This window comes from Electrophorus electricus, chromosome 18, assembly GCF_041902795.1.
Source record: "Electrophorus electricus isolate QZ-2024a chromosome 18, ASM4190279v1, whole genome shotgun sequence".
NCBI lineage: Eukaryota > Metazoa > Chordata > Actinopteri > Gymnotiformes > Gymnotidae > Electrophorus > Electrophorus electricus.
The window spans coordinates 11,289,099-11,312,500 of NC_137514.1; the positions used below are offsets into that span (position 1 = coordinate 11,289,099).

Below are 23,402 nucleotides of genomic sequence, written 5' to 3' on the forward strand. Positions count from 1 at the left end.
GTTCTATAATTACCCAGTGTCCCAAGGAGACTCCTGGTGGGGAGGACTCTAATATTAGGAGATTGTACACGATTGTTCAGCAGCTGCTGCAGGGCGAGCGTGTCCCTGCCCTGCCAGGCACAGAATGCGAGGGGGCTTCTCCAGCATCGAGATGAGAACACATGACCTTTTACCATCGGGAGGGAATTTGGATAGATGTGTGCGTTGCTTTATCCAAAGGGCTGAACAGCACTGAGGTTGAGGTATGCCGCCATCTAGTGGTAGGAGTGCATGACTAGCAAGACATGGCAAAGCAGTCAAATCACAGATGGGCGTAGCACCAAATTTCGGGCCTAGGATACCACTCTCCCAATGAAAATAAGGGAAGGTTAAGGAAATGTATTTGATGTAATGTTAACTTAAAGTCCTCAAGAAATGCTAGCTTGCAAGTTAGGATAGCTGTGAGCTACTTTGGTGAGCTCAGTTTGTCTCGTTTTTGGCTGCAGCCAAGGAAGAGGTGCCTACTCTCTCCCTCAGTGACCGTTACTGCTTTTACAAGTTAGACACTGGGCTGGGGCTAACTTAACTTTTAAAATGTTTATTTGCAGTAACTCAAATCCTGTGCTTCGTCAGGTTGTGCTTGTTAGAAATGACTGCAAATGTAGCTATTGAAACAATTATTTGCATATACTTAATAGGGAAAAGCTTTGGAATGAAATGCAGATATATATGGTTTGAATCTTTCAGTGTAATTAAAAAATCTCAGAAAAGTTAGCCCTTATTTGGTAGTGATCTTGTCTTTTGGTGATTCAGCAACCTAAACTATTAAGTAGTATAGAACAAAATGTAAAATTAAAAAATTATTTTTATCTGATTACCATTTCAGATGTTAGGCATGCTTAAAATCACAAAACAAAACCTGCAAATGAACATCAATAGTGCAAATAATATTTTCCATACATATTGATGTGTATATGTGGAAACCAGAGGATGTGCATTAACTTTGATAATAAGCATCAAGATCAAACCTAATAATAAGATATTAGGCTTCACTGGCCAATCAGCATCCAGTACTGATGCTTAGGTATAAGCCACTGAATCTTGTATTCCTTTTCAGCCATAATGCCCATGAATTTGCAGAATTGCAACCTGTAACATTCCATTTATTCTAGTCCAGTAATGCGCAGGCCGGTAGGAGCTCCAGGTCTTGCCTTTGCACAGAGACACGGAGAGTCCCTGGGAGTGACTGGTGTCTGGAGTCTGGCCTGCCCTCTGCCATCCTGGCTCCCATGAGGATTCATGCTGCCTTGGCCAATCACAGCTGAGGTCCCTGGTGTCAGCATGTTCCGATGGCCTTTTCGTTGAAGTAGGCTTGTCTCACGCTCAAACTTCCACAAATGTTTTGATGACAGCAACCTTTCAGCAATTGCTCAGCATCTCCCTTTAACAGGACAATCTCACAAGCGTGCATATCTTTACTATGAGCTAACCGTCAAAGGATTCTTTTCTCGGTGTACTCATTAAAAGGTAAACATGCCGCATTATCGCCTCTTATGAAACAGCAGACAGATAGGCATCTTTCATGCTTACATACGACGAGATGGGACACGTACAGGCATTCCAGTGTTGATAAGTTAAGGAGCCAGTCATCTGCTGGTACGGTGCTGCGGTAATCTTCGACGCCGTTTGTCGTCGGCTGTTTGTTACAGTTGCTGTTTGCTGTCAAGGCTACACTGCCAGGTCGTCAGGCCTCACTCTGCTACTGGTCCCGCTGCTCTTGCTAAAACGCCGCTTGTCCGTTAACAGTCCGTTGTTTAGCAACACGGGCGGAGCGCAGTTGGGCGTGTCCACAGACTGCTGCGAGAAGCTCATCTTGAGGAAGTCCACCGCCCCCAAGTCGTCACGGCTACGGCGGCGTTCCGTCGCCATGTTGGCAGAGTTCTGATGGCTGGCCAGGCAGTCATTAAACGGCGGGCAACTGGGGCGGGAATGCGTCCGCAGCGGGTGGGGCGGCGTCAAGGTCGTCGCCAGGCACTCGTTGAAGTCAGGGGGCGGGGTGCAGGCCCGGTCCGGCTTGGAAGGTTCCGGAGAGGCGGCAGCCACCGCCAAGGGCGTGGCAGCCCTTTGCCGCTTCCTGGCCCGGTGGTCCCTCGCGCACCTCTTGCACTGCTTCCACGCCAGGTGGTAGAGCTCCACCATGCTCAGGAAGAGCGACACGGCAGCCACAGCCAGCATGAACACGATGAAGACGTTCTTCTCGGTCGGCCGCGAGACGTAGCAGTTGACCGGGTGCGGGCATGGCAGGCCCTCGCAGACGTACAGCGCCTGGAGGAAGACTCCGTAGATCATGTACTGCACCGCCACGAAGATCACCTCCATCAGGGTGCGGATGCCGATGCTCAGGACGTAGGTCTGCAGCAGCGCCCCCCTCAGGTGCACCCTTCCCTCCCCGCATTCCTCCTTCTCGCAGTCTCGCTCCTCCTCCGGGTACTTCTCCCCACCCCTGCTCCGCCCCCCACCCCCATCCCCCGCGCCCTCCCCGCCCGGGTCGTCCCTCGCTCTCTGCTTCCTCTTCTCCTCCCTGCGCACCGTGTGCATGGCGTGGCCCATGTAGATGAGGGAGGGCGTAGACACGAACACGATCTGCAGCACCCAGAAGCGGATGTGGGCGATGGGGAAGGCACGGTCGTAGCACACGTTCTCGCAACCCGGCTGCTCCGTGTCGCACGTGAAGTCCTCCTGCTCGTCTCCCCACGATGACTCGGCCGCCGTGCCCAGTACCAGGATGCGGAAGATGAAGAGCACGGTCAGCCAGACCTTCCCCACAGAGGTGGAATGCTCCTGCACCTCTTCCAGAAAGTTCCCCAGCAAACTCCAGTCAGCCATGGGCGATCAGGGGGAGAACCACTAGAGAGAGGGAGAGACGGAGGGAGAGTGAGACGGAGGATGTGGCTAGGTGAGAGGGAGAGAGGGTTGTTGGTGTGACACCAATCCTGCAGATTATTAGCTCCTACAAGGCTTAATTGCAATCTCTAATCTACCACTTTTTCTTAAGTAACTCTAATTTAGCACTTCTGCTTAAGTGAAGGTCTTCAGTATCTGAATACCCCTGGTTTAAGGTATTCTACCGACATGTAGAAACGCAGCTATATTTAGCATGTGTGCATGCACCGTTACACTGCTTATCCTCCTCATTTCTGTGCGTCTCTCTCTCTCTCTCTCCGAGAAGCGGAAAAAACGTTTAAACTTTTTAAAGGAAGTCTCGGCTAAAAATATACAAAGAGGCGAATACATCACAGCACTTACAACACAAACACTTTCACCGAAGGGCTGAAAGTCTGAACTGTCCCTTATAATGCGGAACGGCATGGTCGTGATGGCCCGCCGCCTGCCGTTCGTTTCTGATGCGTGCTGTGCTTAACATTCCTGTCGTTCATTTCTCACGAGAGCCGAATATTTGTTTTCTCCCAGCGAAGTATCACGCTAGCGAGGAGACAGCACTAGCTGGTAACCTTTCACCTTTCCCCTACAAAACATTTGACCTCCCGCCTCAACTCTTGGGGAAACGAGCACGCAATGACCAGTTAATATACCATCAATATCATGCTCTCAAATACGTATTTGGTAATTATATGTAATGAGTTTATTTAACCATGAAGAAAAAGTCTCTCTCTCTCTCTCTCTCTCTCTCTCTCTCTCTCTCTCTCTCTCTCTCTCTGAGACACACCAGCAGGGGGCGTATGGCTGCGTGTGCCTGCGTGACTCACGCTCGCTCTGTCCGTGGGACATACTGGCGGGATGTACAAGTAAAATCATGCTGAAGAATGTTTGCACATGCTCACTCGCTCTTTTAACAGCCAGTCCTTATAGATCCACAACGAGGAAAAAGACAGGCACTGCTGAGCTGTTCGGACTGATTCTTGTGTTAAAAATGCAGAGCAAAGCCACTTGCTCCAGACAAAATCCCTCTCTTTACAGATGCCCACCTCTGGTGATCTACCAGAGTTTAATTACAACCCTAATCCCAACATCTCTAATGCGTCCAGGCCTTCAGTAGGCTCCCCTAGTGATTTGAACCATTGGATGACAGGCACCTGAGCAGTTGAACCCATGCCACCTTTATTATTGTCTGGCAGTGTATATGGGTAGATTCCAGGAGACATGCTGAACCCGGCGGCGCGGAAGCCCACTCAGAGCCTCGTCTGTGGGGCAAAAGCCTCTGTTCTGCTCCCCTCCCGTGAAGGAAGCAATCTCAAACAATATCATTTCCCTCTTACAAAGCACTTAAAAGGAAACTAGCAGGGTTCGAGACACCCGGGCCAAAAAGGGCAACGCTTAACACTTACAAACAAGAGCCAGCGCAAATGTCAGCCCTCTATTAAAAACCCGGTCGTTTCATAGCACGCACAAATTATGAACAATGAAGCAATTCATAAGCCATAAGTGCTTGACTGAGATAACCATCAGTTATAGCCGGTTCCCTTGCTGGGGTTTATTGTGCAGATCTCGGACTCCTCTTCCTTCCACTGTTTTTGAGGTCGACCAGAATGACTATAATTAAACATAGCTATCATTTACAGTATTTGGACACCGCACAAACAACCCAATTAAACTGCAGCCAAATGTATTATATAGCGCCTCTCACGGCGCACATTATCACAAAGCAGCTTTTGAGATGTTCAGGTCGGACCCCTAATGAGAGTCGACAGTGGTGAGTGTAAAACTCCCAAGAGGAAAAGACTTCCTCCCTGGGTGGCCCAGCTAATAAACATCCCATGCTTAATTTCTCCATATATAGTTATATATAGTATAGTAGCAAGTTCAGTGTAGGTGTGGGAGTCTCAGCTACTCCAGTGGGTCTAGGGTGAATGAGTTTCTGTATCCTCTGAAGGGCAGGGGTGTCTCAACCGTTAAGGTACTAGACTAATAATCAGACCACAACTGCTGAGTTCCCACTGTTGGGACCCTGAGCAAGGCCCTTAACCCTCAGCTGCTTTAAATTGTACTTGGTGATAATTGTAAGTTGCTTTAGGTAAAAGTGTCTGCTAAATGTCATAAATGTAAATTGCAGTAGATGAAGTGATAACGAGTTGCCATGAACACTATTCCTAATTGAACGCCAAGAAGAACCCTATACCTGTCACATTACAGCCCTTAGTCAGCTCTCTGTCTGTTGTCCTCAGATCCAGACCTGTGTTCCTACAAGCTTTGTCCATGTGGGTGTTTCAAGTGAGGAAGTGGGTGAACTCCCCGACTCCCTTCTTCGAATGTTTACCCTTCGAAATGAGAACAATGCTTTTTTTTTTGCTTTTTTTTTGCTATGTGAGTATACAGATAGGAAGGGGGGTAGGGGGTGTGTATGTGGAGAAACACCAGGCGGCAGAGGGCTGAGAAGGACCTCGGAGAAACAGTGGTGGAATAACAAGACCCTTCCGCTCTGCGCTCGCGCCTGACTCACTGCAGTGGCGATGGACGCAGAAGGGAACTCTCAGGCTGAGGGGCCCGAGGCTTGGCCTCATGTGGGTTTGAGATTTACACCAAATTTGAGCTAGTCTTTGTCTAGTGTTGAACCAAAGAAGATTCAGTAAAGTGCCAACAACCCACCACACATGTCATATAATAGCTACCATAGTGATGATATAATTAGACAGAGGTTTTGCCATGACACAGTATATAAGAGTATCTCCCTCCTCATCCTTGAGAGATCTCCACACAGTCCACAGTCCACACAGTCCACTGGACCAGCCAATACCAGGCACTTTGTTCTGGTGCGTTGGGGTTGAGTACTAAGCCCAAAGATTGGGTTAGTATCCCTTTTGCATCTCAAAGTCTTCTAAGGCATGTTTGAACCATTCTTATTGGAACCATTGGACACATTTGAACCATTCTTATTGGTTCCAGAAATAGTTGGGTTTCTTTGGGTTGAGTTAGAGGTGGTGTTTCGGTGGCCTCTGTTATTTAACAATAAAACTGTATGCAGCAAAGGAACATACTTAGTGGGTAGCATTATTTACATGACACTTTTATCCATACAATTATGACTGAGTTACAACTCGAGGGTTAAGGGTTTTGCTCAGGGGCTTAACAGGGCTTGAACCAGCAACCTTCCAATTACGAGGCAAGTACCTGAACCACTGAGCTACCGCTGACAGTGGTGTGTATAGTGCATGTTTATATCACTATAACAGGAGGACTCATAGCAAACTCTCCCACTGCTCGGTGACATCTGGCCCTGCTTTTTGTTCTCAGAAGGGGCGTGGAATGTCGTATTAAGGTTTGCACTACACAGATTTTTACAAAGGCTTGTGACATACAAGTGCCATCTTGCCTTAGTAGTGGATGGCACTATTGGTTTAAAGTACCCGATACGCATACAGCGACAATGAGACCTTGATAAGTTGAGGTGTGAAAACAAACTGATACAGCACCAACTTCCCGGAAACCAAGCAAAGAAGCTGTTCTGAGTTCAGCAACCTGCAATATCCAAATCCTCTTACAACACCACTGATCAGAATGTAGAAGTCCTATCCAGTACTTCTCCGATCTGATCTGGGAACAGTAGCAGTACCGCCCACAAGTGGGAACCGGACAGCCGAAGACGTCGGGTGAAACATCCCAGCTTCCAACCTGGAAGTGTGTACAGCAGCCTTCACTTTCCCTGGATGCTTTTACCAGCTCCACTACCTTAATAAATATTTACACTGCCCTGTCCAATTCGTCCGAGCCCTACGCCCCTTTTACAGTAAAACAACTTTACAAGGAGAAGCTTTCTAGGTGTTGCCAGGGCTTCTAAGGAGGAGTGTGTGTGTGTGTGTGTGTACGAGTGTGTGTGTGTGTGTGTGTGTGTGTGTGTACGAGTGTGTGTGTGTGTGTGTGTGTACGAGTGTGTGTCTGTACGAGTGTGTGTGTGTGCTGAGCTGGTGAGCTGGCACAGTGGTTGAAATAGCAGGGTGGCATTTGGTTACTCATTACAACAAAAAGTGCACGAGGCTAAAATACTTATGCTTACAATGTGTTACAGGATATGCTTTCCCAGTGCTACAGTGTGTGCGTGCGTGCGTGCGTGCATGTGCTTATTTTATAAAGACATTGCATCTATTTTCAGGTGTTGATCTGTTTTTTCAATGTCAGTTGAATGCATTGACAATACTGACCCAAAGCCAAAGTTCCAGCAGATGCATTGTATTATAAAATAAAGTATTATCCATCTTTTTACTGATTGATTTAAGCATTGAAATCATATACAAATTGGACGTTTGTAATTCCACATCTGGTTTGTTTTCTGTTCTAGCTAGTTTGCACTTTATCTTAATGCTTTCACTAATGTTTATGGCTGTAGTCCTAATGCTAAGCTCACAGTAGCAGTAACTAAGACAAACACTCTTCAGTGACTTGGACTGTACCTATGAGGCTCGTGTTATTTGTAGGATTCTGTGTTGTTCACCATTCTGATTCCACTGCAGCCGTCTCATCTGAATAACATGCCCAAATATGTAATTCAAAACCAGGTCTGACATGAACTTATTGACAGTCACAAAAGTTCAGTTGCGAACGCTGCCGTCAAACAGCGAGTGCATCGATAGTCTGGTTATAATTTTTGTTGTTTCTGATTGTCAGCGTCATATGGAATATGGAATTGGGTTTCAGTTGTTTTAGGTAAGGATTTTCCTCTGAATATTCAAATGATGCTTACCGAACATTTCTATGTACTTTAAGAGCTGATGAATATAGAAAGTAATCGAGGCACACATTTATAAAAGTAGGTATGATGTGGGTGATACGTTTTCTCCGATGTTAAGAAGCGTCAGCCTCCACAGAAAAACTCATACAGGAACACTTTCAAACCGGTCTACTCTACCTGTGCGGCCTGCCTCTCTTCCTCTTCCTGACAGAGTGCTCCTGGATATCAGACAGCCGTACCCCTCTACGAACGCGCCTGTTTCGCTCTGCGGGAAGAAATCCCCCAGGCCGCCTCACGATTAAGGCACTTAAGGCTTGAACTTTAAAGACTCCCGAGCTTGAATATTGGCGGGGAGAAAGGTGGTGTTTCTGTGATGACTCCGTTCGCGTTTGTGTGAAGATACGGAGCAGTCCTCGATTAGCTCCTGGGGTTCCGGAGGCGTCTTCGCAAAGAAGGGCTGGCAGAACAAGATGGACGAGACTCGCTTTGCGGCCCACGCTGTCGATGCGGATGGTTTGATGTCTCTCGGTGGCGGGGCAGAGGGAATTAGCGTGTCCTTCTCTCTGATTCGTGGCGGCCGGGACTGACACCTCCGTCAGGACGGCCTGGATGTAGAGCGTGATGAGGATGGATGGGGCTGTGGTTTGCTCTCCTCCTCTTTCTTTGTCGCACAGGCGTGGAAGTCCTGGATTCTTTAGAGACAGATTGATGGACAGGACTGGCGGCGGGGGGGGAACGTTTCCTTCGAAGGGTCCGAGGCTGGAGAAGGACGTCTCACTAGGGTGACTTGGCCTGCTTCAGGCTCCTTCAGCCTGGGCGAGACGTGGGTTACTAGCCTTCCAGTTATCGTTCCCTTCACCACATCACTGAGACGGGCTCTCAGATGTCCCCTCTAGTCGTCTAGTCGTAAATGAATCCGCTCGTTCCCTCTTGGCTCCAGAGTTTTTTTTTCCTTTTTTTTTTCCCTCCCTCGTCCTCTCCAGAGCTATCAGCGAACCCGTCCGGAGGAAGCCAGATAGCGCAGCGTCACTCTATCTCAGACCGGCGGAAAAAGAAGCCGCTACTCGCAGGCTGGGGCTCGGATCACAATGGAAAGTGCACCCACGGGCATTAAGGGCATCGTAAGAAATGCCAGAGGCTTTTCCCTCCTTTTCAGCCCTCCCTCGGCCCCCCTCGCTCTCTCTCCCCCTCTTTCTTGTCCTCCTCCATTTCCCTCCCCCCAGGCACAATGCCCCCCACGCCTGCTTGCCCGATGCTCTATTTTAGAGTAGGAGAATATCTCCTCATCAGTAGAGGAAGTGAGATTCGATTTGGAAAACAATGGAATTCTACCTAGGGCTCTCAGTCCCAAGTTGGTCATTGCAAGCTCATGTTGTGCCGCGGAGCTTACTTGAGCTGCGCACCGAGACGCGCTCACGGCTGGCACGCTGGCTTCCCGAAAGAGCTCCCTGGAAACGTTGCCGTTCTGTAGGTTCTTTTCACATTAAAAGTGATTACAAGCCTGTTCACCATAACAGAATATGGCAAAATTTTGCTTAGAAGAGATATCAATAAAGGGGAAAAAAAATCCAGACCGAACCTCAAGATAACAAATATGCCTTTCATAAACTTCAGTGGATCGTTAAGGGCTGTTTTTTTTTTGTTTTTTTGTTTTTTTGTACACGGTAAATGTTGGCCTTGGCTGGAGCTGAGAAAACGGTCACGTAGTGTGACCCCACAAGCTCCGGGCTCACCGCCACATCTAAAATTCAGCTCCTCCGTTATTTTCTTCCCTACTTCTTTTGCTTCTATATTTCATCCATAAGAGCGCCTGGGGAGTGGAAGAGCAACGTTGGAGTGGTCAAAGTTGCTCCGACGTGTACGTATCACGCCTCTCCACTGTTCTGGGTTTGGGAGCGATCGGGGGGTGAAGTGGAGCCACGCCGCCGCGGTTTGGCGTCGGCACCTCTGACTGCTCTACGCACCTCCGCTATCACACTTCTCCATGTCAGCGCCACTGGTCATATGTGACGCGATAAAATGCCTCCTGCTCGGCTCGGATCCTCTGGCGATGACAGGCTCGGCCAGGTGTCCCGAACGGGGTCACGCGGGATACGGGGGGTGGGGGGCTTCACATTGGCGTGGTGCACACTGTGCATTAAAACCTACTTTAATGCCGAGACTGGCAGGGCAGAGTGTGTTCCATCCCCACAGATATGTTGTTTTTTCCGTTGTTATTCTGATGAATTCGACGTGGTACGTAGTGAACGTTGTTAAAGCTGCTGCTGAGCATAACTGTATATGATCTTGACCTTCTTCCTGTTTTGCTGCCTAGACCTGCTTGCAGCTGCTAATTGTGTTTCACTTGTCTTTTCTTTCTCTGGTTTTCCCTGAGCTGTGCGAATGGATTACAGCCCCCAAAGGCTAAAACAAACATGCCCGCAGAGTCCCGGGCATTTTATTGGTGTGGACAAAGGAGTGTGACCTCTCGGTTGCTTTTCAAAGCATCTCTCTTCTGTGTTCATCCACTATTAGCTGCCCTTACACACTCAGCAAAATGCTTTCTCCAAATCTTCTCCTTCCTGACCAATGGACGTGATCAACGACCCTCACCCCTAAACGGACGTCTGACCCCTATTTGCGACTCAGAAGGCAGAAAGCTCTGTACGGACATTGGTTTCTGTCATTTATGCTTACATTTAAGGCATCCAGAGGACGTTTTTATCCGGAGCGACTTACAAAAGTGCTGTCAGTTACTCGCAGACTGTATGTAAGCCGGTACAGTAGGTTAGAATATCAATAGAATACTGATAGAAAGCTGTTGAACATTTTCTTTAGCTTTTGTATCATTCAAAAATTGATCAAAGACGCAATGACAAAACACAATGGAGGGTATGATAGGAGTCTTGGGTCTCTGCAGTTGTTTTGGGTCTACAATGAAGGAATGTGAACATTCAAGGATCTGAACCTTATGGCTGTAGTTCAAGCTAAATCAGTTTCTGTCTTTCACTCTGAAATTCTTTGATTATTATCTTTGTTCTTAAGAATCTCATGAGTCCCACCCAGAGCTCTCTAAGAGACTACATGTATGTCTGTACTTGTAAATAACCGTTTCTAATAACATCCCTTCCCACACTCTCTCTCCGGCTGTCCCAGCATGAGCTGGGAATGTTTTCGCTGGGCTATTTACAGTATGTGTGCATTTCCCTGTTGATGTTCCCAAAAATGCCAACTGGCCATTCTATTTATGTCTGTCTGTAGTGCATTCTTCACTATGGACCAACCCAGCAAGTTCTTCACTAGAACTCACAGAGTTCTCCATCACATTTAGTCACCATGCACCAATCCAGTGATTTCCTCACTGGGCTTAGTCATTGCACACCCCCATCTTGACTTCACTAGTGGGCTTAGTCACTGTGTGCCAACCCAGTGAGTTCTTACATGATGCTTTTATCATGACTGAGTACAGCTTAAGCAATTGATGGTTAAGGGTCTTGCTACAGTGATAACTTGGCAGCAGTGGGGTTTGAACCAGCAACCTTCTAATTACAAGTCAAGTACCTTAACTGCTGAGCAACCAGTGAGTTTTTTCCCCTCTGAGCTGAGTAGCTGTGCATCAGCTCAGTGAGCTCTCTGTTGCCCCCACTTCCTCGCGATGAACGAGCTGGACAAACCCTGGAACGCCAATAATGAAGCATATCTAAGAATTTAAAACATTAGGCTAGACAAGTGCTGGACAACTGAGAGCTAAAACTTCGTTGTAATGTGTTGGAATGAGCAGTACAGCGCCACAGCTGCTACAACAAACTTGCTAAGCTAAGACGTACGGCAGAGATATTTTTAATGGCTGGCCTCACGCAGATCCTCTACCACGTGATAACCAGAGGAGAGAGTGAAGTAAGCTGTGGAGAGCAAATTACCACACCCTATTTTTAAAGGAAGACCTGGCAAAGCAAAATGCTACTGTGTGATAGCAACACTCAAGAGACCGGGGTTATCGCCTGACAAAGTGAGCCCCCATCACCGGTCTGGTGTCACAGACAAGCCTGTATCTCATCCCTGACAGAATCCTGGCTTGGAGAGGCTTCCGGAAAGGCTTCCAGAACCGCGATGGTGGCTCAAATACCTATATGCTTTAGAATTCTTCATCCCTGAGTCCTCTCGCAAGGACTCGGGAGGTGGAGGGTCTCGCCTGAAAATAACTTTTTATTCAGTTATAGGTCTTGAACAATCCACCACACAGCCGAACCTTGTGAAGCGCATTGTTCTGTATATTCCCGGTTGCATTCATTCTCTTGACGTCCCTTTGTAGCTTGCTGCCCTCCTTTCCGCTTTTCCATTGTGTTGCTGTGGGCCTTTCTTCCTCTACACCATCAACTCCAGGCCCAAATCCATTTCCTGTCGGATTGGAGGGAACAACTGATTAACCACCACCCATCCAATGGGGTTGGTGATACGCTAAAGGTTATTGGGTGTGTTTTCCAGAGCGTTGCGAAAAGGACATTTGCTGTGCTGCTTACAAGATCAGAGCTGTATTTTTTAAACGGACATGGGGCTGATCCTGGATCAGATTTTAAGGCTTTAGAGGCATTATTGTCAAGCACGGAGCTCCTCCTTTAGCTTTGGGACGTTTGTACACGGCTACAGCAAGTTATCAAACAATATATTATCAGTCAAATATTCATTGGAAATGGCCACATTTTATAATGAAACAGACTTTGTATGTTTATGAAACTCTTTTTTGTTTGTATTTATAGTTATTTTCAAGAACTTATGTTCTTAGTTTGTACACAAAGAGCCACGTATAAAAAAAACCTATTACATTATGAATCAAATTTTTGTAGTCATTGTGCAAATTCCAAACAATTATATACATGACAATTATGTAAGTAATTTATAATTTAGTATATAGTTCACTCAGATTTTAAACACAGTGTTTCACTTGATGAAATCACAAAGTAACAATGTATGAGATATATGTGGCTGAATCAATAACTCAAATAAAGGACAAACGGGTGAGTTGTAATGTTCCCTTATCAAGTAATGGAATAAAAGAGATGGGAGTGTTATAATCTCCTTCCCTGACATCGGATTCAGGGACGCCGTGCTCTGAGGAATACCATGTGGAATGGAACTGCACTGAGTTGATTTTATCTTCCTTTTTGTAACTGCTATCTCTGTTATGCACAAAGACCAGAGACGACAGTGACGCATGGAGGAAGATTCAAAACACTAGCACTGGGACAAAAGGATTATTAGCAGGAGAGCTCGGCCGCACAAATACAAGCGGTGTTCCTGACCGAACTGGCTAAAAGCAAAGCAATTAACTATTTTGTAATTTCTGCCAAGGCATGCCGAACCAAACGTGTTTCTCCCTCTTCAGTGTGCTTGCAGACCAGAAACCTTTAAGAAACAGCGAACCAAATAAACGTGGCAGTTTCCCTGAAAAGATGTTCCCGTGTCTCAATTGGAATCCAGCGTTCTTTCTCCTCAGCACGGAGAAAGAGCACATTCTGAGCCCTCTCTAGTCTTCCTAGTTGCTGACGGCGACTGCCCCCCGCATACTATCCCTGCGCAGTACCATTTTAGGGCCGTCAGCTAATTCGTGCCCCGGGGGGCAGGAGACGTGTGATGTGACGGCACGTAGGCAGATGGCCGTGAGATAACTTTTGCCGGCAGGACCAGCCCTCTGCTCGGGCAATCACGCCTCAGTGCGCACGCTCAAAGGACCCAGAGCGTGCCGCCATAACAGCATGCCTTTGTGTGAAATCCCGGCAACTATTCACCACCTCGGTTTACACCGTCAGCGCCGGCAACATCAACAAGTAGTGCCTTTAAAGCGGGGGTCTAGGGTCTAGGTAGGCATGGGAACGCATGTGCTAATAGTTAGCGGGCTCCGAGAGACCATGTGACTTCTCTGGGAGCTCTAAGCTGGCTCTAAACTGGCCTTCTGTAAAACTGAGTTCTGAAAATCTCCGCTGGGGAGGTGAATGAGGTAGCAGCACTGAGGTTCATTGGTTTTACAACCACAGATTACTGCTTTGTCATGGCAAGATGATGAACAATAAAATATGTTTTTTGAAAGATATGTTGCCAGATACGTTGCAATCTATAAGATATGTTCAATGGCAGACAATAGATAATGGAGAGTTCTTACCCACAATCCCTTCTGGCAGCCTCAGTCAATGGTTTCAAGGTCAGTGGGTTCAACATTGTTATACATGGGCACTAAACTAGTAATATTTATACAAGAATGGCTTCAAGTAGTCTAATACTATCCGCACTGTCACAGGTTAACATAATCTTCATTAGTAGATCATCATTCTCTGTTGCTATTGGATGAGAGGATTTTCATACAGACTAAAGGAAAATACAAAGAAATGGCTTATTGGATGGGTTTGCATCTACTACGACCTGTCTGCTTTAGCTACTGAGCTTGTAATACTGCAAATGTGAGAGAAGCATTTGTAATTTGTAATCTCGTAAACATACATTTTTCGGCGCACCTTCAGATGATTCTGGGTTTTAAGTAATTCTGCTTTATACCCCAGTTTACTTGTACCTCTGATCTACATTCTAGCTATATTCTTACAATATTTAGTTCAAATAAAATAATTCCTGGACTCTTCTTAATATTAATACTTAATATTAATATTTTCAATATTAATACCCTATACTTGGTCTTCTGTAGTTATGAAAAACTGATAAAACAAAACTGTTTTAGCAGTCTGATATTAAAGGCTGGGAGAATGTTACCTTTCTACTGCAAAACAAGCACCAGACTACCAGGGAAATACATTACATTTACAAATGTAAATGCAAATACAGTATGTCAGTGGTTTCTATTATAGAATAATAGTTTCATTGGAGAGCAGTTTTCCCATGTCAAGACGTGCTGCTGCACCATTCACAGATCCATGTTCCCACTTGATTGGTGAATTACGGAATTTAAAGGACTGGTCTGTTATGAGTTCAAAGCATTCACTGTTTACAAATGACATTAACATTTAATTCCTCTACATGAATGCCTTATTTTTGTTAATTTACAGATATTTACATATTAACTGTTCCTGAAGATTCAGGAATATATTAATATTTTTTCTTTATAGCATTGCTGTACACCTAGTGTTAACTTTAAAATAGGATGAATTGTGCCTCACAAGACACATTTACTCACATTTACATTTGTTTTGTCAATAAATGCGTCAACCCGTCACTCACACTTAAAACCTGGTTATAAATGCATATATCAATCCATCCTGCGGACTTAAAATTTGATATAAGCCTAATACAATCATAAACATTTTTTTGTTTTGTTTTGTTTAGTAACTAACGTACCACCACATGCTTTTTACGGTAGCAAAACTGCAGCGTCACATACGTTCCCGTTTGTTTGTGGATCTCATTGTCCTGCGCGTCACCGCTGGTCACCCTCCGAACAAAGGCCGTCTGGCTCCCAGCTTACATATCGCAGCAAACTCAAATGCCAGCCATCGGTCCAGATCCATTCGCTTCTGCTCAGTGGTGCGACAAGCTGAGGGGGCCTTAGGTGGGGACCCGAGGGCAGAACAGTTCACTTCATCGCAAGCACCTGGGACATCGAGCTGTGGCCGGTTGCCCGTTTTGGTAACATTAACCTATCGCTGGTTGCTCCTCAAGGACCCTTTTTGCCCTGGAATTGTTTTAATTGAATTTTAAAATGAGGGTTGTTTTTTTCTGGTGAAGTGTGAATGTTTTGCCTGAGAGGGAGAAATGCAAAGTAATATTGTTTATTTCTGGTTTACTTATGGGTTATAGTTCAAGTTCAAGTTCAAGTTTGGTTTATTTGTCACATACATAGTCATACACAGTATAACTCGCAGTGATAAATAGTCTCGGTCATTTTAAATCCAAATTGAAAATGGTAAATTTGTAACAGCAGATTACTGGCCACAGATTACACAGTTAAGTCAAATTTTAAGCTTTGTTTTAACCAATGTTTTTATACAGAGGCTGATGCTTTTGACTGACTCTCTATTGCATTAGTTTGTCAATGCATTCTACAATCAAGATAATTTGGCCAAACTAGTCTCACTGCTTCATTTGAACCCTTTGCTCTGCCCTGCCTACAGTGGTAACCCTCAACCATGGGAGACTGGAGTTTCCTGGGTAACATCCTTGAGGAGGTGAACGAGCACTCGACAGTGATCGGCCGGGTGTGGCTGACCGTTCTCTTCATCTTCCGCATCCTGATACTGGGCACGGCGGCCGAGTTTGTGTGGGGCGACGAGCAGTCTGACTACGTGTGCAACACACAGCAGCCGGGCTGCGAAAACGTTTGCTACGACGAGGCCTTCCCCGTCTCGCACATCCGCCTGTGGGTGCTGCAGATCATCTTTGTGTCCACGCCCTCGCTGGTGTACGTCGGCCACGCCGTCCACCACGCGCACATGGAGGAGAAGCGGCGGGAGCGTGAGGAGGCCGAGCCGAGCCCGCCGCAGGAGGCCGGTGGGGAGCCGCTGCCCGACCGGCGTGCCAGCAAGGAGACCGGCCCCAAAGGCGGCAAGAAGTTCCGGCTGGAGGGCACGCTGCTCCGGACCTACATCTGCCACATTGTCTTCAAGACGCTCTTCGAGGTGGGCTTCGTGGTGGGCCAGTTCTTCCTGTACGGCTTCCGCATCCTGCCTCTGTACCGGTGCAGTCGATGGCCCTGCCCCAACACGGTGGACTGCTTCGTCTCCCGGCCCACCGAGAAGACCGTCTTCGTCGTCTTCATGCTGGCCGTGGCCTGCGTCTCGCTCTTCCTCAACTTCGTGGAGATTGGCCACCTGGGCCTGAAGAAGTTCCCCTTCGTCTTCCGCAAGCCGAACCGGACGCGGGCGGAGGGGCCCGGGGCGGCCGCGGCGTCCATCCAGAAGCCCAAGGGCTACAAGCCGCTAGAGGAAAACAAGACCAGCTCACACTTCTTCCCCCTGACCGAGGTGGTCGGCGCAGCGGCGCGGAGGCAGGACGCGACGAAGGTGTATGACGAGACCTTGCCCTCCTATGTCCAGACGACCATGGTGGGGCAGAGCGCAGTTGCCGGCGCTGTGAGGGTCCACGAGGACGAGGTGCACACAGGAGCGGATGCCGAGGCCCCCGACACAATAGAAGACTCGAGGCTCCTCAGCAGCCTAAGCAGACCAAGCAGTCGAGCGAGGTCAGATGACTTGACGGTATAAACCTCTAGACTTGGGTTGGGAATGATGCAGGAGGTCATGTAAGCCATTGGAATGACATGGAAAATCCCAGCTTCTTAAATTGAAAGAGTTTAGGAGGAAAAGCAGAAACGGGGAACAAAAAAACCTGTGCATTTTTTCTTTTCTTTTTTTGCAAGAAAAACTTTTAGTACTGTTTCTTATCGAAAAAACTGAAACACCCAAATCTAAAATAAGATGACCAGTTGGGAGATTCCCATAAGTAGGAAATGTATGCGGATCACAAAACAAGGTGCATTATCAAAAAATGTGCTCTTTAAAAAAAAAAAAAAAAAAAAATTACCAGAATTTTAATAATTATTTAAGTAGCTTACACTGCTAATGTTTACATTTTTTCAGACTAGTCATTTAGCTAAATGTTGTATAGGATATTTTATAAATCTTTTGATAATCCGATTACTTCTACAATGCTGTCAGGGTAATATAACTTTCATCTCAGTAACTCGCCCAAATACAAGTTCATCCATTTTCTGTACCTGTTTACTGTGCATTTTGCCAATATGTGTAGCTTTAAATGACTTGAAACTCTACTGATCTCTAGCTTCATGCAGCTATAGATACGTGTTCAGATTAATGATCTCTACGCGTTCCATACAGATTAAGTGTGGGCCAGATTTGCTCCAGTCGCTGCAATGTCGATAAAGATAATTCCAACTCAGCGCATTGTAATGTGGAGCCAGAGATCATACGCAGATTTTTAAAAATCAGACATTAAGGACAACTGGGTAGTTTTAATATATAATAAAAATTTGAACAAGAGATCTATCATATTTTACCTTTATTATGCTTGGTCTGTTGACATTTGTGAATGGCTATTTCAGATGACTTGTAGGAAAGACTTTTATGAAAAATCCTTCATGTAAGTCCAATCTTTCAAGACTTTCCCTATAACATATTAAGTTCTCTTAATTGTAAAACACTTCTTGATTATTTTGGCTTTCTTCAAATTCTATAAGCACTTTGGAAGCACAGACATAGGTGTAGGTTGCACGGGGCAGACTGCTCACATTCACTCATATAATGCGTTAGGTTTGGTGGTGTGATATGTGTAATTTGGGCCTGATTTCCCCAAATGTATTCTATTGTTTAAATCTCCACTCCATTCTCCACACTCAGTATAAATGTACAATAATGCTTTACTCTGCACTTTGAAAACCAGCCCTTTAAATGCATGAACAAAAATCTGATTCAATTGCTTCCTCTGTATCTACATTACATCCTTTTTCTGTGATCATTCACACGTCTCTCTAATTACTGACTCAAAAAAATTAGACATACGCAATAGTATTATAACATAATAACACCAACACCAACAGCAGAAACAACAACAGCACAAATTTTTGTTCCTCCTTCTTAAAGTGTTTTATATTAAATTTCATGATTACAATAAAAAATAATAAATATAATACAATGCAACACATTATAAAATGTGAAATAAAAAATGTATTCAAAACATCTGAATTTAAAAACATAGAATCTTACTTTTAGACAAATAAGGGCCCTAAAACAGCACCTTGTGGGTATGGTATCCTTTTAAAGGCCCACGTGTTCTTAAAGTCCCTGTGTATACATTTATATCCAGTTAATACTTTGGTAAGATCTAAATGAGGTAAGAAAGCCAACATGCCAAACGTCAAATGCCTTTCCACAATCGTGCAACTGACCACTTACTGCTTTCTATCGAATCTGAAACTTTGCTAAAAGTCCCAACAGAGAAGTCCCATCGATCATATTGTCACGCCCCAGTCATCCATCTGCCCCGTCACCAATCACACATCCGTGTTCATGGTCCCCTGGTTGCCCATCATTTCCTGTGCCTGTCTCTCGTTACTTCCCTTACTACTTAAACCTCGCCTGGTCCAGGACTCCAGCTCAGTACATCGCTACCTCTTCTGGACACTGCTGGAATTGCTACTCTCATCTCTGCTCCATTTATTTGTGGTCTCTTCCGTTTTATGCTTCTCCTATTGTTGTTTACTTCTGTTTATTAAAGTCTGCCGTTTACCTCCATTACACACATCTCGCTCCTGTGTTCAGAATGCTGCACAAAGACCACTTTGGTAAGGTTACTTTAAATATTGAAATATAATTATAGCTACGGTTTAATCAGTCTTGTGAGTGTAAGACATTGTGAGTAAGATGTTCTAATTAACACCTGCAAAGTCCATAATGGATAACAATTCTGGCTATCAATAACTGAATCTTGGTATCAACAATACTGCTTTATCAGTATAAGATTAAAAACAAAATGTAATAAATCAGTGTATGACTTTTGGGATGAGGCAGGTGTCCTATATTGTTCACTGCAAGTCATTTAGAGCCTACTGTCAAGAGAATTAAATTGATGGTATGTTTTATCAGTAACTATAAACACTATGACATAAATGACATGAATAGCAACACTCCAACCCTGTCCACGGATGATATACGTTTATCAAGGTCTAAAACATTAATTGAAAAATACTCTAATCCTGTGGTTTAACCCATATTTCCATTAAAAAATGCATAGTCCATGTACAAGTAATGTATGTATAGAGACTACTTTTGTATTTGGTGTTTGAAAAGTTTAGCATTGGTGTTTTTCGGATTCACTAGATCATTGTTACAATATTTTTTCAGATGAGTAGACCAGGTATCACATATAGAAACAGATTTTTAAATGTACCAAAAATGACCCCAGGTGTCTCACAACTTCCCTTTTCTGAGAGTGTGAGCATGTCTATTTCCTGTTTCCGTATTCGTAGAATTTCTTATAAAATAATATAATTTGAAAAAAAGGGCATTGGCATCATTAAACTAGGTTGTGTTGTGAGAGATCCTATCCAATGTCCAATGCACAATGTCCCCCGCCCATACATATACTCGCACAAAACGCATAAAACTCATAAATCATAAATACCGCTCAGAACCCTAACAGTCCTAAAAGAATCCGAAATGAAAGCTCAACACCACTGCTGCACCCTAGTGTTCTGTTCTCATCACAGCAGATGTGGAAATGGAAAGTTTTAGATCATCACACACATACGTGTCCTATGCTATTCATCTGCTTATTAACACTTCTGCGTAGTTTGACCTTTCCCCCCTCTTTTTTCTCAGTTAACTCCACATTTGCTGTCTCGACTTTTGCTTGCATCACTTGCAATCGGAAAAAAAAAAGGTCATTTGATACTGACCAGCTGAATCAAAAACGTTCACGAAGCACAGTTGGACAGCCACAGCTGGTCCTGCCCCATCACTGCTCACTGTGAATTCACAAGCAACATTTCAGTTTGTTATTGTTTTTTCTTTTCTGTCTGGCTGTGAAAATTCCCCCATTTGCTTTCCTGTGTGCTATTTTAGGAAGTGGTTGGAGGTGACAAACATCTGAAGCTCACAAGCAACACCCGTGGACTGATGTGAGTAAAACAGTATGTTATGCATGCGACAATTCATGGATTGTAAAATGTATACTTTTTTTTTTTTTACTATTGCCAATAATTGTAATTTTAGGACTTTGAAACTATGTATTTTAGATTGAAGGACATAACTCTAACACTGTGGTGCAATGGTGCAGTGTTGCTAAATGATTCAAAATGTTCTTTTAAAGTGATGTTGCTTCCATATGACAACTTTTTGTTTTTTTTCCATGTAAGAAATGTCTTTTGTATCTACACTGCAAACACGTTCCACGCAATCCACACCCATGCAATCTCCAAATCCTTGTAAGTGCTCTAACGAGCAGATCATTATCTTTAGAGAGAATAAGCATTAAACTGCATTACAAGGCTTCTTAACACTGTGTCCTTTGTTAACTTCTATTGTTAACCTCCTTTTGCATCCTTTTGTCCACTCTCACAGACGGCGCTCTTGTGTTAGGCCTCGTTCTGTGCCTGATAGTGTCTGTTTTTCTAGTTCTCTCATATGTATTAATAATCATCATCCTCAAGTATATATGCGAAAGGTGAGTGCTCACATACACACTAACAAGCATGTTATTAACAACATACAACACTTTGCATAATATGATAACGTCTTAAATTTTGCCTTTGCAGGAAAAATACATCACTGAGTGCTGAAGACCATGGGGAAGAGGTAAGAAGATTAAGTTGGATTTAAGTTTATTTCCCTACCATTCTAGGGCATTTCCGTTTTGGCATTGAAACACACTGTTCAGTTAGGATGATTCCAAGGCCCTCTGATTGAAGGGTCCTAAAAATGATTCGATTGTTAGGCAGTGGGGCCCCTTGTGATATCTTTTCATGGGGCCCCAAATCCCTTGTGATGCCCCAGTTTGGTTGTCAGTTGCCTTCATCAGCCTTTTTAACAGTGGTGTTTCTGACCTCTGGGTCTCTTGCTGCCTGGATATTATGGCAGAACATTTTCATTGCAGCATTAGAATTGACTCAGAAGTGGCAGTTGCCCTGGTCTGAGTGTATTAGGCACAGGAGGGTTGCTGTTTTTTGTTTGTTTGTTTTACATGCCTGGTTAAAGCCTTTATTGCTGCAGTATGTGAGTGTATAAAGACCTCTCTAACATGTACTACCTGTGCCTCATTGCTTTTTAAGGATTCTGCAGAAACCACAACCAACAGAAGGCACAGGGACAAAAGTTATAATGAGAAAATAAATTCAATCTATTTAAAATGGAGCCCTGACAACTGGACGTTAGATGAAGCAGACTGATCCCTGTTATTCCCTGCACATTTCAATGCATTTTGTAAAAATATCGTTAACATATATTTGTTAAACGCATTGTTGCCATAAAAGCTTATAATGATATACCGTCTGACTTTGTTGAGCCAATCACTGTCAAAATCTTACTGTTTCAAATGTCTTTCATGCACAGGGGGTGTCATTGAAAACTAACAAGTGCCAGCGTTTTATTTAATTTTACGAACAGCAGAAAGGCTCAAGTGTGTTTTACCTTTCTCAAAAAAAAAAGAAAAAGAAAAAAAAAGAAAATACGTTCAGTCCGACTATATAATGTAATACTCTGCTCATTCTCTGAGAAATAAGCTTTATTTCGAATTTTGAAAATGTACATCGCTCGTAGGTCTTGTAAATTACTATAGGCGTTTTATATTATGGGAATCTAATTATTCTGTAGACATATGGGACACATTTGTCGAACAGAGCGTCGTGCAGCTCCCGTACCCATTTTTCTAAGTCTCTTCTAAGTTGGGTACCAGTGGCATCCCCACCAAAGTGTGAATGCAAGGAAACGACGGCTTTTGCCCAGCCCGAATGGCGCGCATTGCGCAACCCTTCATTTGGTGGACGGCACGAGAACTCGGTCTCCCCGGGTCTTCGCGTCACGAGCGCACGGCGGCGGGGAGATAAAATCCCCCGCGAGCTCCTGCCAACGTCCATACGTGACGTGAACCCCAGAGTCCTCCTCAGCGCGTGCAGCAGCCAGCGGGGTCTGCGTGACAAAGGTAGCGCAGAGCTAACGCACCAACCTTTAGCGCATATATTTACTGAAATTGCAGTGACTTCTGCAAGTCGTTTGTTCTGATGTCGTTTGTTCTGACCGTCGTTCTTGCAGATGTGGCGAAGCTGCGCGTTACTCGTTTTGCTCGCCGTCGCGAGTTGCCGTGCGGAGGTAAGTTCTCTTTAGGCTTTGCTGCTGCACTTTGCTTTTATTTCCTACAAGCGAGGAATTACTTTTTTGTTGTTGTTTTGTTTTGTTTCGAATCTAGGAATAACTTAGCAATTAAAATGTAAACATCTATACATCACAGTTTCGTTTCTTTCTATTTTTTCTCATTTGTGTTTCTCACGTGTAAGTACACAAACATTAACAGCGCGTTTCAGTGGATAGTTCTTGTAAAATTGTTTTGGTTATTTTTTTAAAACTCAATTCCTTTATTCAACCTATTTTTTCTTTTCCTTTTTTCTTTTTCTTTATTTTACTTTTTGTAAAAATTGATTTAAGTTCAAATTCATAAGTAGAAACATTTTTCCTTCATTTAACAACAACAAAAAAAAACCTTTGTGGGTCTGCAGTTGTGAGTATTTCTTATTAGTGGCCACTCACGCTTGCTGTCATACTGACACTGCTGAATGGTGGCCAGGTTTATGTTGTGGGGTTTTTGTTTTTGTTTGTTTAAAAAAAAAAAAACTTAATTAACTTGTATTGCAGCGGCAGGCCTGGTCAGTTTGGTGTCACTGATCTGACGGCAAATGAACCTTAGCTGCAGAGAGCTGTGAAAACAAACAAGCAGGGAGGTGTAGGAGGCACATCTCCAGCTGGGGTCTGTGTTGGCAGGCAGCGGCCGTGTTATTGCCCTGTGGCGTCGCGCTTGCAGTTGAAACACTTGTAGCTTGAGCCACGTGGGTGGTACAGGAAGGTGGTAATGTGGTAAGGCTTTGTCAAATCCATGAGTGGGTCTCTCTCCCTCTCTCTCGCTCTCTTTCTTTATACTTTACATTCATCTCTTCGGTTGTCTTTGAAGATACACTCTGCATACACTCTGCACACTCTGTGGCCTCTAATGATATACTCCAGGAATGTGTGTGTGTGTGTGTGTGTGTGTGTGTGTTTAAACC

The 23,402-nt window shown here is 44.7% G+C and overlaps 3 protein-coding genes across 7 annotated transcripts in view; 2 read left to right on the forward strand and 1 right to left on the reverse strand.

Moving 5' to 3' along the window:
- Positions 1-826: 826 nt before the first annotated feature.
- On the reverse strand, positions 827-8,792 carry gja5b (gap junction protein, alpha 5b). The gene is made up of 2 exons (XM_035535123.2): positions 7,838-8,792; positions 827-2,886 (listed from the first exon to the last, which is right to left on the reverse strand). Exon 2 carries the CDS (start codon positions 2,863-2,865, stop codon positions 1,708-1,710), a length of 1,158 nt encoding a protein of 385 aa, XP_035391016.1. The 5' UTR covers positions 2,866-2,886; positions 7,838-8,792; the 3' UTR covers positions 827-1,707.
- LOC113577493 (gap junction alpha-8 protein) lies at positions 2,277-21,972 on the forward strand. Of its 5 annotated transcripts, none has more exons than XM_081701060.1 (7): positions 2,277-2,412; positions 15,751-18,935; positions 20,215-20,270; positions 20,508-20,576; positions 20,713-20,815; positions 20,907-20,946; positions 21,420-21,972. In XM_081701060.1, the coding sequence occupies exon 2, from the start codon at positions 15,766-15,768 to the stop codon at positions 16,837-16,839; it is 1,074 nt and encodes a 357-aa protein (XP_081557186.1). In that variant the 5' UTR covers positions 2,277-2,412; positions 15,751-15,765; the 3' UTR covers positions 16,840-18,935; positions 20,215-20,270; positions 20,508-20,576; positions 20,713-20,815; positions 20,907-20,946; positions 21,420-21,972. The 5 variants fall into 5 exon arrangements, with proteins under 5 accessions (XP_081557186.1, XP_081557185.1, XP_081557187.1 ...); XM_081701059.1 differs by lacking the exon at positions 2,277-2,412 and adding an exon at positions 14,832-15,398; XM_081701061.1 differs by lacking the exon at positions 2,277-2,412 and adding an exon at positions 14,832-15,265.
- Positions 21,973-22,146: 174 nt separating this feature from the next.
- Positions 22,147-23,402, forward strand: part of fstl1a (follistatin-like 1a) — a 14,495-nt gene continuing 13,239 nt past the window's right edge. Inside the window, exons 1-2 of the mRNA XM_027010167.3 lie at positions 22,147-22,288; positions 22,399-22,455. Of these exons, the coding sequence (XP_026865968.2) occupies positions 22,399-22,455 (57 nt within the window). The 5' untranslated portion in view covers positions 22,147-22,288. The remainder of the gene's footprint in view (positions 22,289-22,398; positions 22,456-23,402) is intronic.